We start from the raw sequence: 15,086 nt of genomic DNA on the forward strand, positions 1-15,086 counted from the left end.
CATCATATTGTTATATGGTCAAAAACGACGTGAGAAAGTATGGACTGTGGTTTAATGTTAGTCGGTTCAATAAGAACGAAGTATTCAAGGTTTATGCACTCAAGAGGCCTTCTTCAGTATGAGACCACGTAGCATGTAGATAGTGAAACCTAGAGCCTTTCCTGTTTAATTGCTAGTATCTTTATCTGCCTTAATCTGTGTGTCTCTAAATCATGAGTCGCAGTAACCTCCAGCTTCCTCTTTCTCCGTTTTGAAAACAACAAATAACCGTCTCTGACACTCGTGTTTCCTGGGTTGTAACGGATTACAAAGGTACGCTGAAAAACAGACTGTTTGTGTGTGAGCCAAAAACAAGTTCTTGTCTTATCTTCAGGAGTTATTCTTGACAAACGGCACATTAACGCGGTCGGTTTCAGAACACAGCTAAATGATTACATGATAGATTTTAAAGGGGTTTTAAAGAAGTGCGTGTTACATAAAGTAGACAGTGCATATGCTGATTATGTACTTACTCATTTACTAAACCTCATTAATTGAAGCAACTTAACAGGCTGGAACCAAATCTATAATCGGCTTTTGCTTGAACGGAGCACCACTTTCAAGGCCGGATCACCCAGAGCAAATGCTTATGTCACAGAAAACAACTCGATGAATGTAAAGCAGGTACACATGACATAATATACTCTTTCTTAACATATCAGTATGTGCTGATCGACGCTATATGGACAAAAGTATTGGGACACTTTGAATTCAAGTGTTTCTTTTCTAATATAGTTCTTTTCATAATGTAGTTTTATATTGTGATAAATATCACTGCTTTGGTTAGTTTAAAGTTTTGCTTCCAAAATGCCTCAGAGATATTTTTTTACTTAATTTCTCCACATAAAATTGACATTTATAAACTATATGGACAAAAATATTGGGACATCATGGCTACAGCTCATAAGACATCCTGTTCATGATGATTCAAGATATAAACATCAATACTTAAAGTTTAATGGGAGATTCTTCTTCCTACGTGAGATGTGAAGAAAGTAGATGGTTAGTTGTGGTAGAAAATTCTTATTAACAGTCAGAGCATGAAAAATATGTTAGAAATTTAGAGGTATGACATTTAAAATCATAGTCAAGGATAAAAAAAAACAACAACAAAACAAAATCAATGTTGAGAGAATTTAAGTAAAAGCCACCTGAGGCATTTTGCAAGTAAAGATAATAATTTAAACTAAACTAACCAATGCAATGCAATAATATTTATCACAATATAAAACTATATTATGACATTTGCCATTATTGTTTTGTAGCCCAGACCCCTGTTAGGGAAGAAACACCGGAATTCAATGTGTCCCAATACTTTTGTCCACATAGTACAGACCTATGCGTCTCGTCAACCCGCAATGTCACTCACTGTTCACATATAACACACATACACACACACACACACACACAAATACAGTATATACAGGGTTCAAGCAGCTGGTGAGTATGCCCTTGACTGCCCACCCCCAGGCACTGCAGTGGTATGGATGCAGCTGTTTTAAAGAGTTCTGGATGTGGTTTCGAAAGCCATGCCCTTGTCAAGGGTACAGTCGACTGAAACTAAGCCCAACTACAGCATCACTTCAGAAATCACAAGTGTCTTGTATAAGTCACTGCAGCTTTGTTCTGAAGCCAGGACGCCACTACAGGAGGGATCTGGACAGCACATACAGTAATACATCTACAAATACTTGTGCATATGGTTCATTTTAACTGGACTATCTGCTTAACTCATTAAAAACCTTTAGTTGGTTGAATAATATTGTCTGCTTTTCTTCTCTCAGCACCAAATTTCCTCTCTATCAAAGAGGCTGAATTATTATTATTTCATTGTAGTCATTCTAATAAGAAGTAAATACACAAATTAGTCTAAATCTGTCTGAACTGCCAAAACAAAACAAGCTGAAAGGTTTTTTTTTTGTGTGTGTGTGTGTGTGTTTTTTTTTTGTTTTTTTTTAATAATTTCCCTGTTTCTGACAGCTCTTAAGAGTGAGGTCTTTGTTTGCACACTGACACTAAAAAAACAAGATGTAGCTTTATTTAGGATTTTACACACACAGAGCAGAAAGCAAAGAACGGGGATGTGAATTTCAGTTCCTGTGCTTATTTGTGTACTTATTTAAATGTTTACTTACACAAATGTACAGGAGAAGTTTTAGAGAGAAACCAGACTGTAAGAAGTGGTGATAATTTAACAGATTATACTGAGTCAAAAACTGGGTAAAATACTCATATAAGGAACATTCTGGCAGCGGGATTTGTATTATCGATGTGTAGACTTGCCCTTGACTGACCCGCCTGGGGCTCTAATCGAGGCATGGCCTGCTGTGCGGAGGGGATGCTGGGAGTCTATTCTTAAGGAACAGATGCCAGGGCATAACAGCTGTTCATTTGGCAACTAACTAGAGCCAACTGGCTGGACCCTCTACCCAAGAACAAAAACATCAACATGTGTTACTAAAACCTCCCCTACCCCCCGAACAGGAAAGAGACACACAGGCAGTATACTAAAGCCTTGGGCAGAGACGCGCACAAACACACCGACTTACATCTGACATGAAAACCAGCAGCAAAATCTACAGAATAGCATCTACATTCAGTTATGTGAACACAAACAAATTCAAAAGATACATTAAAGCTGAAGGACTGAGTCAAGCCTGCTGTAAGCATTAATAGGAGGAAAAACCTTGTAGTATTGTTACGTCTTCCTTTTTTTTTTTTTTTTTTTTTTTTTTTTTTTTTGTATTGCAGCACAAACAAACATATACACAATTCAAAGCCTTGTTGTGATTGTGTCTAAACCATTGTGAGAAGGCTCTTACCCTGGAAGGACTGCCTCGCTCTCTCCACCAGCTCCTCCACGGGATAACTGGCCAGGTCGCCTCTGGCATGTTTCGTCTTACAGTAGGTACATGCATTCAGACACCTAAACAAAGAGAAAGACAACACGATGACCATGAGATAGAGGCAGGGATGATGTTTATTCATTCTGATGAGAGACAGGATGACAGAGACATCCTTCAAACTTAATAAAATTCTGTGTGCACCGAGCTTGTACATGGCTTTAAGCAATATATACATAGTGTGGGGACAGCATGTAGCGATCCTGGGTCAAACAGACCATCATTATGACCAAAATTTTAAGGCAATGGCTACTGCCACAGTACTGTGGCGCAAAATATTGGTTTGTCGATTGCCACAGAGCCAATCAAATGTCAGCATCTGTACTAGAGCCAATCATGGATACTGTTACATCAACTCATTAGCCTCTTGTTGCCACAGTACTGTGGTGATATATGGCATGTACTTCAGTACGTTCTTTTGTGCATTTTGCTAACACAGTACTATGGCAATTGATGGAAGAAACTACAAATTGGTGAAAATATATAGTATAGAAAAGGAATTATTGTTCTAAATACTCTATATGTTGGTATATGGTGTTCTTTGCTCTGGAGGCTGGAGAAGGTGGGCGGAGCTACAAGCTAGCTGCAGCAGTGTACTGTGTGACTTCAGTTTTGTGTCAGTTCTGTGTCAGTTGAGTGCTGTGGTCCTGTGGAATTCTGCACTCTGAACGTTGTCCCAGTGGCTGATTTATATCAATGCTGGATTTACCTACCGGTGTCATGAGAACAAGCATCACACCAAATACTGGCTGTTTCCTGTAGAACCCACGCGGTTTATATTTTTTTTGTGTTTTTAATGCTGTACATTCATACATACTGTATTCCCCTCTATTAATTTAGCTGTATGTTAATAAAGAGACTGTGAAATAGATATTATGCTCTTTATAATAGTGTTAAAACAATAGTTAAGGGCAGCCTACAACTACTGCACAGTACTGTATTTAGCTTCAGTCACAGGTGAACTCAGCTTTTTCATCACAGAAAATTATTTTAAAGTGCGTGAAGTACCAGCATAAGATAGGAAAAGACCTAAAACAAACACTCTATTTGACCTTTACATGCGAATTATCCAAACAGCATTTATTTATTTATTTTTTAAATGATTCTGTCCCTGACGTTTTGTTTCATTAGTGGCTGATTATATATTTATACCATATTCATATAATTTTGTTTTCCTCTTTGGTTTTTCATAAGACACTACATAACTTATCATCCATCCATTTACATTTCCATCAGCTACACAATGGGAAAGGGATGGGAGTGAGTAGAACAGAGTGAAAAGGGACATTTTAAATAGAAACTATTCATGCACACTTTTTCCAATCAAGCAGAAGCTGTGGAGGAAAAATCGAAATCCAAAGTGTTCTTTTTCTCCTAAACTGTTTATAAGGACTCCAGCTAGCATCAGAATTAGCGTGGACAGCTGTCTCTCAGACTGAGGCAAGCAGTGGAAAGATTGGACTCAATGCATTGTTTTGTTTCACAACATGCATTCAAATTGACTGTGAAAGGAAGAGAGTCAGACTATGAAGCACAAAAATTAAATACAGAATACGCTGAAAAAGTGTCTCAGTGCAGATCCAGAAGCATGGTGTGTTAAAAACATAAGTCTTTGTTCAGTATAACGGGGTCTTTTCTTTGAGAGTTCTCTTTGAGTCACCACAGCTGAAAGGACCGAGGCCACTTTTAAAAGTACTTTTTTGTATTTAATCCATTATGTTTCGGTTTCTGACCTCCGATTTGTCACCCTAACTTAAAAAGATAGACTGTTATTATCACAGTAATTCCTTTTCACTCAATAATTCCCTGTTTACTCTTAGCTGATTCAGGGATAAGGACTTAAAAAGGTCACTGGTTAAATGTGGTTTTGTTAGCATGAGCAAACTCAAAGGGAAAATGACACACAACGACTTTCTTCTCAAAAAGTTTCTGTATATTTTCCCCATCCCATTGAGATTTCAATATTCAATTATGTTACACTTGACATTGTATACTGATTGTGATGTTAAGTGCTTTGGTTAAAACTGCCCTTACGTAGAATATAACATGTCAAGTAGTATTTTCAACACAAGTCCCACACCAACCAAACTGTGGATGCAATAATGAAGTAACGCTGGGATACAAATGAAGAAACACAGCAGCAACAATGCAAACATTTACAGGTGGGGTAGGAGATGTTTTCCTGGAGTATTTTTTACTATATTGCTTGAAATCCTCTTCACACCCTGATTGCAACCAACTAATTAAATGCTCTAACACACACACACAAAAAAAAAAAATTGTCACCTGTGGAATGGAAGGACCAAAAAAAACACTATCCAATCATTTTAACCGGCCGAAATGATTGAATCAAACTCAACTGTCATTTGTCCCTCCACCCCCCTCCTCCCTCTGCACATACCCTTCTTCGCGCATTCTCAGAGGCTTGGAGTACTTGTACAGGAAACGAAGCCAGAGCCAGAGCTTGGCTATATTAGCTATATTAGGACATAAAGTTCACCGGCAAACTGTTTCGTCACTAACATAAATCACTAGGGAATGTAACGTTAGCCAGATAGGTATGAATTGGCTGTTCTGCCGACAAACATAATGGTGAAATGCACAGATTACAGCATTCAAAGGGGGCTGCTGGCCTGACATCACTCTTACTGCAATCAGCTGTTCTTACTAGTCTAAGATTACTTAGAACACGTATCAAAATAACAAGTGAAAAGTCCAACTTCTAATGCAATATACTGATATACAGACCTGAATTCCAAGGTATGCACAGATACGCAGAGAGGGGGTGGGAGGGATGTTGGAGTAGAATGAATGAGATACACATGGACCCGGGGGGGGGGGATTGCACAGTGCCTCACGAACAAGCATTGCGCGTTCTGGTACTCTGGAGGCGTGGCTTTGGGGGGAAGTCTGAAGAAAGGGGTTTGGACTTTTGAATTGTGTGTTTTCAAAATGTAGCTTGCGCGAACAGTTTTTCCAGATCTCCCACCGTACCTTGAACATGGAATAAAGACCAAAAGGTACAGTTCCTCTATGGCAAAAACAGAGCTGTTTTCATATAAATGTACTGTGGGATTTCTACACTTCAGTGCATTAGTGGAAATATGTTACAAGTGATTAATAACCAACAAATGTGGTGATGTAAGGATGTAATCAGTATGAGGCTCTTAAATCACACGGTAAAAAAGGAGTGTAAAGCCTGCTCTCTATCCATGACAGACTCAACTAGAATCACCCTGAAGCTTCACAGAAATAGGCCAACAACACATCACTCTGACTGGACAAACAAAGGTGTTTATATGCCGTCTTTCTAAGTCATGCTGATTTCCTCCCACCATTTTTCCAAGTTCCACCAAGTTCTAGTATCAGTTCTGCAACAATAGTTTCTGTAGAAAAGGCTTTGCTACTCCATGAGTCTATTCATGTTGCAGAAAGAATACATAGTGACTTCTGAGGTGGCAAGTTTCTCAAAGTTTACAATGATTAAAAAAAAAGAAAGAAAAAAAGATAAAATAGGTAGTTAAAATGGGTTTGGTAATATGAAACAAGCCTCTGTTTTTCAGTTTTACCAATGGTTTGCAATTTTGAACCAAAGACAAAACATGCTTAAAATAGTGTTGTTCACTGTCAGTATCATCTATCATTTAGAATATTTGCTGATTTAGAAAATGTTATATACAGATAAAGCAAGTTTAGATTAAATCCCCACACATTTTTACGCACAAAGTGATGCTTTGGCCTGTCACAATCATTACATAATCACTGTGTCATGATTAAGATAACTGTGATTATCTTACATCATCGTTATGATATTCTCTATTTGCTGATTGGATGAAACAAAAAAATACATATTTTATCATAATTTCCACATTGTTTCCACAGTTTGAATGCTCTTCTTAATGGCAGGATCTAATTGGTCATGAGTTGACAAACAACTAGCTCGATGGTGGTTTACTTTAAATGTGTTGCTGTTTGGTCTTTTGCATATTATATTCAGTCATGTAATATCTGACATGTTGAATGTTTATCATGAAAAGATAAACAGACAGATAATTTTATAAATTTCAGCTATGCCAATGAATGGCTCTTCTTCATGAGGTGTAAAACCATACCTAAACTATTGTTAGGCTCATACAATAAAAAACACAGTAGTGTCATAAAGTTATCAGAATAGGTAACAGCAGCATTAATTGCGATCATTTACAGGACAATTAAGTCAAAAGTCACTGTGATTACAATATTATGTAGATGGTAGTGCAATAATCTACACAAATGAAAATTAAAGTCACTCTGAGAGATTGGGTTTAATGAACATTTGGTGTCTTTTGTCCCTGTTTTTACTCCTTATGACCTGCCTTCATAACTGCCCAGTGAAACACCTACAACTACGTCTGTATCACTGATTTGAAATACAACCCAACGCCCGGGGCATTTTTTCATGTCACTGCAGAAAAGAAAACAGAAAAGAAAAGAGAATTTACAGCATCTATCTATCCATCTATTTGGCCATCTTTCGCTCTCAGGGTATTGCTTATCCTCGCTGAGGGCACTAAAGATGGCAGCTAGGTCACAGGACCTAGCTGTGGAGAAAACACAGACAGATGGGGCCCTGCGTGCACGCAAACACACACGAACGCACCACCAGGGGGTCCATCCATCTTAATGTGATCAGGCCCAGCTGAGTGGATCACACCAACATTAATCTCAAGAGACAGTCAGTGGCCCGCTTGTTTGTGTGTGTCTGCATCAATTATGTGTATATGAGTGTGTGCGCATGGTGAGTGTGTGAGTGCGCTGCTGCTGAACATTTGTCCGGTATCACAACAACGCATTAGCAGTTTCGACCTCTCCATCAGCCTAAATAGACTGCGACAACTAGTCAGCAACCTTAGAAACTAGCAGTGACTGAAGAAGAGCAGTGTCATTCTCTGACACAGACACACAAGTATATAATGTATTGTCAAGTTTGTGGTCGCATTGAGCTGTTTCACTCTGAAATACTTAGAATTAACACCACATACCCCCTCCTTCTTTTAAAGTCTCTATCCTTTTCCCTCCTCTTTTGTTTCTGTCCTCTCTTACTCCTGTTTTAGCCCAGTTAATTAAACCTCAGAGGTAGCAGTTGTACCTGACAACAGTGTAGTTCATCAATGTGTTACAATAAGAGGCTACCTCCCTAGTGTGTGTGTGTGTGTGTGTGTGTGTGTGTCTGTATACAACAGTGAAAGACTATGTGTGACACAGGGAGACAATTGTGTGGCTGCAGCCTTGAAAATCTAACAAACAAAGGAAAGCCCTGAGGTTCTCTATACATTTGTATACATGCTTTGACAGACACACACATACATACACACAAATACACCCATGCATGCATGCAGACACAAAACTGCAATATTGGTCCCTTTGGAAAAGCTCCCCTGTGCTGCATCTTAGAGACGACACAAACTGGGAGGGAGTTGAGCAGGGAAGGCTTTTCTCAATAATAGGCATTTAGGGTCTACACATTAATTAGAAAAATGCTCAATGCACAAACAAATTGGGCCGTGTGCGTTGAATTTGTGTGTGCGTGTGTTTGTTCTTGGGGATTTGTAATGTGCCAACTTGAAGATGCAATTATAAAGAAACAAAGCTTAAACTGTGAAGACTGAGCGTTTTGCAAATTGTAAAGCAGGATTACTCACTGCACTCACTGGTGAGACTGCACAAACAAATTTGAGGCTGCTATTGTAACTGAACAAGGCCTAAACCCGTGAGTCTGCTGATGTTGTCATCTCAAAGTCAAAGTGGAGGTTACAAAATGATGTGGAGTCAAGGAACAAAGAATGCTGGCACAATAAAGTAAAGACCTGCTAAGTCCAATGAGAAGGGGATGATTTGTTATTCAGAGCAAAGTTGGCAGCTAAGCTCCATTTATCCTTGGTAGACTGTTATGAGTAAGAACCTGACTTTGTTCAAGTGAAGCTCTTAACACACGGGGGGCATTTCTTTCATGCACATGAGTATATATTCACGAACTGTTGTATATGTCAAGAGTGGAAAAAAGCAATATTTCATTTTTACAGAATGGGGTTGATTATTCAGACCTTTAATATTGCAAATGAAGGCATTAACCAGTATATCTGGAATGGGTGTCACCTCATAATGATGCTGGAGCTCCTTTACGCTTTAAATTCTGAAATAATAACACGGCTAAAATTATCTTATATGCAGTAGGACCACATTAATTTGACAGAATAAAAACAGCAATTATAGTCATATACTCATGCCTTAATGATGTGATATTTATCAGAATATTAACTCACATTAACTCAGTGGATAGTCTGTCTTTTTCCTTTTTTGGCTTTATATCTGTATTATACTAAATTCCTATTTCCTGATATTTTGTTCTTCTTGTGAGGAATATGCAGTTATTCTCCACTTGTCCTTGTTTGTACCTGGTGTTAGGTCTAACTCTGAAACTGTGGGCTGACAGAGCAAGTTTCAACTTCGCATAACCAAATATCACGACTAAGACACAATATTCGGGGCTGCATCACTAAACAACTGGACTCTCAAGATGATCTGTATTGCTTATGTAATATTAATGTCATATGAATCAAATACAGTTTGAAGTGTGGGTCGTTATACCTGCACATACTGTGAAAAGAAACAGAAAACACTGGAACTCCACATGATGTTGAATCCATTATTATTTCTAGTGCAAATTTTGAACTTTTACACAAGTCTTTCACACTTTTGTGTTGTTTTGGCATCACAAGGCCTTTGGACAGAAACTGTGTGTGGACATGACAATCTTGTGATGCAGACATTATCATAATTTGGGCTGAGATCCATATTTGATTATTTATAAATTGTGTGCGTGTGTGTGTGTTGTCTTTCATCTGTGAGTAGACCAGTGTGTGTATGAGTGTGTGTCCTCATGCAGCTGGGGCCCATTGCTCTGTGTTCAATCCAGCCTTTGTGTCTGACCTCTTGGATTCTGTTATTTAGTCTCGTGTTCCCAGTGCTGCACACTAAAACAGCTCTGTGTGTCTGTTCAAAAATGTGTCACGTGTTAACCTTACATTTCTCTAACTAGCGCACCAACCCTAGCTTGTTGTTTTGACTGGAGAAAGACGGCGTGAGTATGTGTATATTAGCATGTGTATGCGTGTGAAAACACAACTCCGTGGCTATGTAGGAACTGTGTGTGTTTTCCCAACTTCTTGTTTTGTCTGTAGATAGACCTTGAGACGTGTTTTCACTCGATCAGTCGGCCTATTGTTACTAGAATGAAATGATGTTTGTTTGTTATTGCACTGCCAGACGTTCTGATAAAAAAAAAAAAAGTCGGTCAAAATGGTGCTTGTATGGATACTGAGTCGCTGTTTCATCATAGAACCTGTTGCGGACCTGCTTCACTGACCACTTGATGTGTAAGTCACTGTCCAACTGTGACTCCGTCCATGTGTTAATGATAGTGTCAGCCATGAACTGCTTTCGGGGGACAAAGACAGCTGTCGACAGAGTAAAAATGTGTCATTGTCCATGTAATGTGACTTAGTGCCTTCTATTGGCAAAGAAAATCGACAACTTTGGATGATTTACATGTTGGAATCATTAAAAAAAAAAAAAAAGTCTGTGTAAATATTTTGTGAGACAATGTGTTGTGTGGGTGTTTTTGTGCCTGTAAACTGTGTTTGCCTGTGACACACTGGGGCTAATTCAGTTACTCTGGGGATCTGTAGTGTAATGCCTTCTAATGACACACAATCTCATTTTGTCCAAGGAGACACATCAATCTTTTGGATTTACTGTGGGGAACATGGTCTCTCCTGGTGAGTGAGTAGAGGAAACACTAGATGGAGTGTGTGTGTGTTTAAGGCGTGTTTGTGTGTTAAGCAGTGGGAAAGAGGGAAATGGAATAATATGTTCAGACCAGTGGAGCTGAAAACTACCCATACATAGATTTGATAAACAGCGGGAAGGCCACCATGGTACATAGCTACAATACACACACACACATAGCTGTGTGTGTGTGTGTGTGTGTGTGTGTGTGTGTGTGTGTGTGTGTGTGTGTGTGTGTGTGTGTGGGTGAGTGTGGGTGTGTCAGCGAGGGTGAGCATGTCTGCATATGATCATGTTTGTGTCGAGAGCGAAAAAAAAAAAAAACGAAAATGGCAGATCCTTTGTGGAGGTGTGCTTGTGTGTGGTACATGTGTGCTCGAGTGCAAAATAAAAAGAGTCTGTGTGTATATTGTGCAGCCATGCGTTTTCACAATCCTACATGCATATGTGCGCGATCAGAAACCCTTGTGTAAAAACACCCTTCACTCCTCTGTAACACTATCTTTGTGAAGCACATCAGCACATTTTCTTCTTCTTTTGTTGCCGCTTCATATGTTTTTTTTCCCCCTCTTTCTGCTCCTCGGGGACGAAAACAACACAGAAAAGAAAAGATGAGATCATTGACCAACGATCAACAAAATGAAAACGCAGTCAAGTAGAGCTATGCTCATGTATTTGCTTTTGAGATGAGCGACAGATATTGACAGATTATCTGTAGTGAATATTACATGGGCCTCGGGTGATGGATGTTGTCTGAATAGAGGTTCAACATCCGAGCAGGAGAACATATGCTTCAATTCTAAGTGTGTGCAGCAGAGAGACGACTAAAGAGTCTGCTCGTGTCTTTCTTTGTGGTATCTCATACAAAAACTGCCTATTTATTCGGGTCTTATATGATTCCACACAGAAACTCAAATGACAAAAAAAGCATACTGGGCCTGATTGAACTGCTTTTCACACACATCAGACCTTTCCATCTGTACGACACCAGCCTCTTTCTTTAATCTATAGATATGTTTCCTGTAGTTTTAGAGTGATTCTACTCTTCTTCAATGATGATTTTTTATTCAAGGTGTGTCACAAATGAGCTATGCTGTGTCTGTTTTTACCTCCCGGTGTTTCGGCTTCTAGCATAAAAAACTTAACGTGCTGAGTTCAAATGATCTCTGAACAGAAATTGTTGCAAGGAGGTCTGAGATAAGAATCCAGCAGCGTTGGAAGCTCTGAGGTGTTCCGATTGGAACAGACAAAGTGGAGCGCGACTATCAGCTGCTTTAGACTATCATTTGTGTGCTGAAAGCATGAAAGCAAGAATGTGGGTATGATAATAGTCAACAAAAGGAAAGTCGGTATTAAGCGATGCTTACACTCTGGAAAGTTAAGTGGATGGGATTGTTAGGAAATGCACGGAAAGGATTTGATATTAGTAAAATGTATAGAGCAGCCATGTTTTTATCTCATATCATAAAAGATAAAAAGATTATACTTTTTTCTCTGATGAAGAAAAATCCAGCTTCAGCAGGAAGGAGGTATTATTTGTTTGGTGTAATGATTATCTTCGTCTTATCTGTGTAGGAGTGCAGCCTCTGACAGTATCTGAGAATTAGCTGGGAAACTTTTCAGGTATAAATGCAACAATGTTGACCTCTGAGTTCATGGGCAAGAAGAAACACAATGTTTTCCCACAATACATATACAAGAGAAAGAAAGAAAATTACAAATTCTTTGAGAGTTTGGTTTCAACCAGCTCTATATGTAAATTGTCATGAGATAACTTTTGTTATGATTTGGAGCTATAAAATTAAATTTGATTGATTGACTTCATAAGTGGGGTAGTCATCTTCAGGAAGAAAATAATAGCACAGACCCTTTATAGTCTGGAAGTTCAGTAAGCATTAAATGGGTATAAATCTAAAACTTTTACATATTGGAAACATATAAAGTCAAATAGTATGATTACGAGAAGTACGAGCATCACTCGGGGTCTGGGATTTTCCCTGAATAGTGACTTAGCGATACAGGTTTGCGCAATTGTCTTACAGTTGTGGCCAAAAATGTTGTTGGTGACACAACATGCATAAAGGTGATTTATTTGACAATAAGATACTTTGAAACTTAAAAAATGTATATGACTGTTCCCCAGAAACACACACAAAAAATAAATAAATACACATTTTAAGCAGGATAGCTTGCAGAGATAAAATATGCATCATTGCCAAAACTTCTGGCAATGATTACACTAAGAAAAGAAAAAAAAACTCTATCCAGCCATGCCCTGTACCGTCTACACTCCAGCCATCAGGATTCAGATCATTCATTCACGTCAGTTTTGTGGTACTTGTGGTATCTTCATTTAATATCACAAACACATGAATTTAGCCACATTTTTATAGCCAGGGCTGTGAGTGTACAAACAAATATGATCAAATGCTCCAAACCTTGTCATTTAGCCATAAACAATCAACTGGCCATATCATTACTATTGTCATCAGCATGGGTTTCCATTTGACAACGCATTTGTTGTGGCAAAAACAAACATTAGAAGAAAAAGAAAATAAATCAAGTGTTCGTTGTTTACCTGGTTGGTATACTTCAAGTAATAAAGGAGAGGGCTTACAAAATATCTCAGTATATCTGCCACTATTTTCCAAACAGTTGCTTGTATGTGTTTGACATTCTGATGGTCAGATGGTGGTTCCAATGAAATACATGATATGAACAACACATACAACACTATAGGCCTTGTTCCAGGAGACAACAGAAACATGACCACATCAAGACACACTAGATATTTTTGAGGTGGCTGACCCAAAAAGTTCTAAAACATGATAAAAGGGGTTATATGTAGTATTGATATTCAACCTTTCAACAGCGGTTAGAAGTCACGTAGCAAAACCACCAACGAATCAATGCAACCACTATGCATCCACAGACTGTATCACTGACTGAATTAAGTATAAAGCTCATTGTTTACACACATCTGTTTTATGGTATCATCAGGTTTTCTTTTTCAAACAATAGCTCATACCCAGTTATTTTGACAATCGGTCAAAATAACACTGTGTCTTATAATCTTCACATGCTGCATCAGCTGATAGTTTACATTACAGCTCTGTTAACTTAGCTCTGAAAACAGCTACAGTAAAACCACAAATCACCTCCATTTACTTTATGGTTTGTGTTGCCAATAGCTGCACTAAAGACCTGTTTGGAGTGGTCCAAACAAGGTCAGAACTGTCACAGTTTAGTCTGAACTGTGGATCAACAAATGGCCAACTTAGTGAAGATAATATTACACACCAGTGTCGTATCTTTATAATCAAACTGAACCACATAGAAGAAACGGTGATTTCAGCATCAAACTCCATTCTTTTTCATTTAGAGCTGTGTCCAGTGGTGAAAACAACAGTATTTCCTGATTTTATCACTTTGTCACTTTCTTTGACTCTAAAAGTTGTTTCTTAGCAGTTCTCATCTCTTTTCATTGCTTGTGTGACACTTTGGTCAAGGTGTTAGTTTTCCTCACCATAGAAGCCAAACAGAGTAACTCAGTACTCAAAACTAGTGACAGATATAGGTAGGTTTTTTTTAAGATATATTTGAAAGTAAAATACTACATAAAGCCTCTTTAAAGCAGAGCAGAAAACACCTTCATTCATTTTTGTGTTAAAATATATAACCTTACATAGATAACCACTACAAACTATTCCATCATATTTTGAGCTACACAAAAAAATCACTTTGTGTGTGCACCATTCTTGTCCAAGACTGCGGAAAATTTCCTTAGCCACAATTATTTGTTAATTGTCTTTCACAAATAACTAGGGGTGGGCAAGTTAACGCGTTATTACCGCGTTAACGCATTCATTAAATAACGCCGACAATTTTTTTATCTCACGTTAACGCCGTTTTATTATTGTTCTGCCTTTCAAGCAAGTCTTAGTTGATTTATACATACGGACTCTTATTTTGAAACTCATGCTTTTATTTTGCCGGTCCACACACTGGTGCTGTGTGTATGTGCCGGCTGAGAGGAGAAAACCGGCGAACTTTACAAGTAATGCTGATGTTTAAGCTAATTTGTTTATGCAAGCAGTCGGAGATGGGTTGCTAATTCTTTATGCAGGCTCATGCTAAGTTTATGTAAATTCATTGGTTGTGTTTAGGTCTAATATGTCAGCCTTTGAACTAAACTTTACTCATTTACGATGTGAATGTTGTATTAGCAGTCATTTTATCTCGATGCTAACTTGAATGGGAAAATCCATAGACACGCTAACGATTAGCATTTACAGGTTAATTAAAGATTTACAACGT

General features: G+C 38.3%; 1 protein-coding gene across 1 annotated transcript in view; it reads right to left on the reverse strand.

Moving 5' to 3' along the window:
• Positions 1 to 15,086, reverse strand: part of cdkal1 (CDK5 regulatory subunit associated protein 1-like 1) — a 282,213-nt gene that overhangs the window by 170,821 nt on the left and 96,306 nt on the right. The window contains exon 8 of the mRNA XM_030158613.1: positions 2,862 to 2,965. Coding sequence (XP_030014473.1) covers positions 2,862 to 2,965 — 104 coding nt within the window. The remainder of the gene's footprint in view (positions 1 to 2,861; positions 2,966 to 15,086) is intronic.

The sequence above is a fragment of the Sphaeramia orbicularis genome, chromosome 16 (assembly GCF_902148855.1).
Source record: "Sphaeramia orbicularis chromosome 16, fSphaOr1.1, whole genome shotgun sequence".
Classification (NCBI taxonomy): domain Eukaryota; kingdom Metazoa; phylum Chordata; class Actinopteri; order Kurtiformes; family Apogonidae; genus Sphaeramia; species Sphaeramia orbicularis.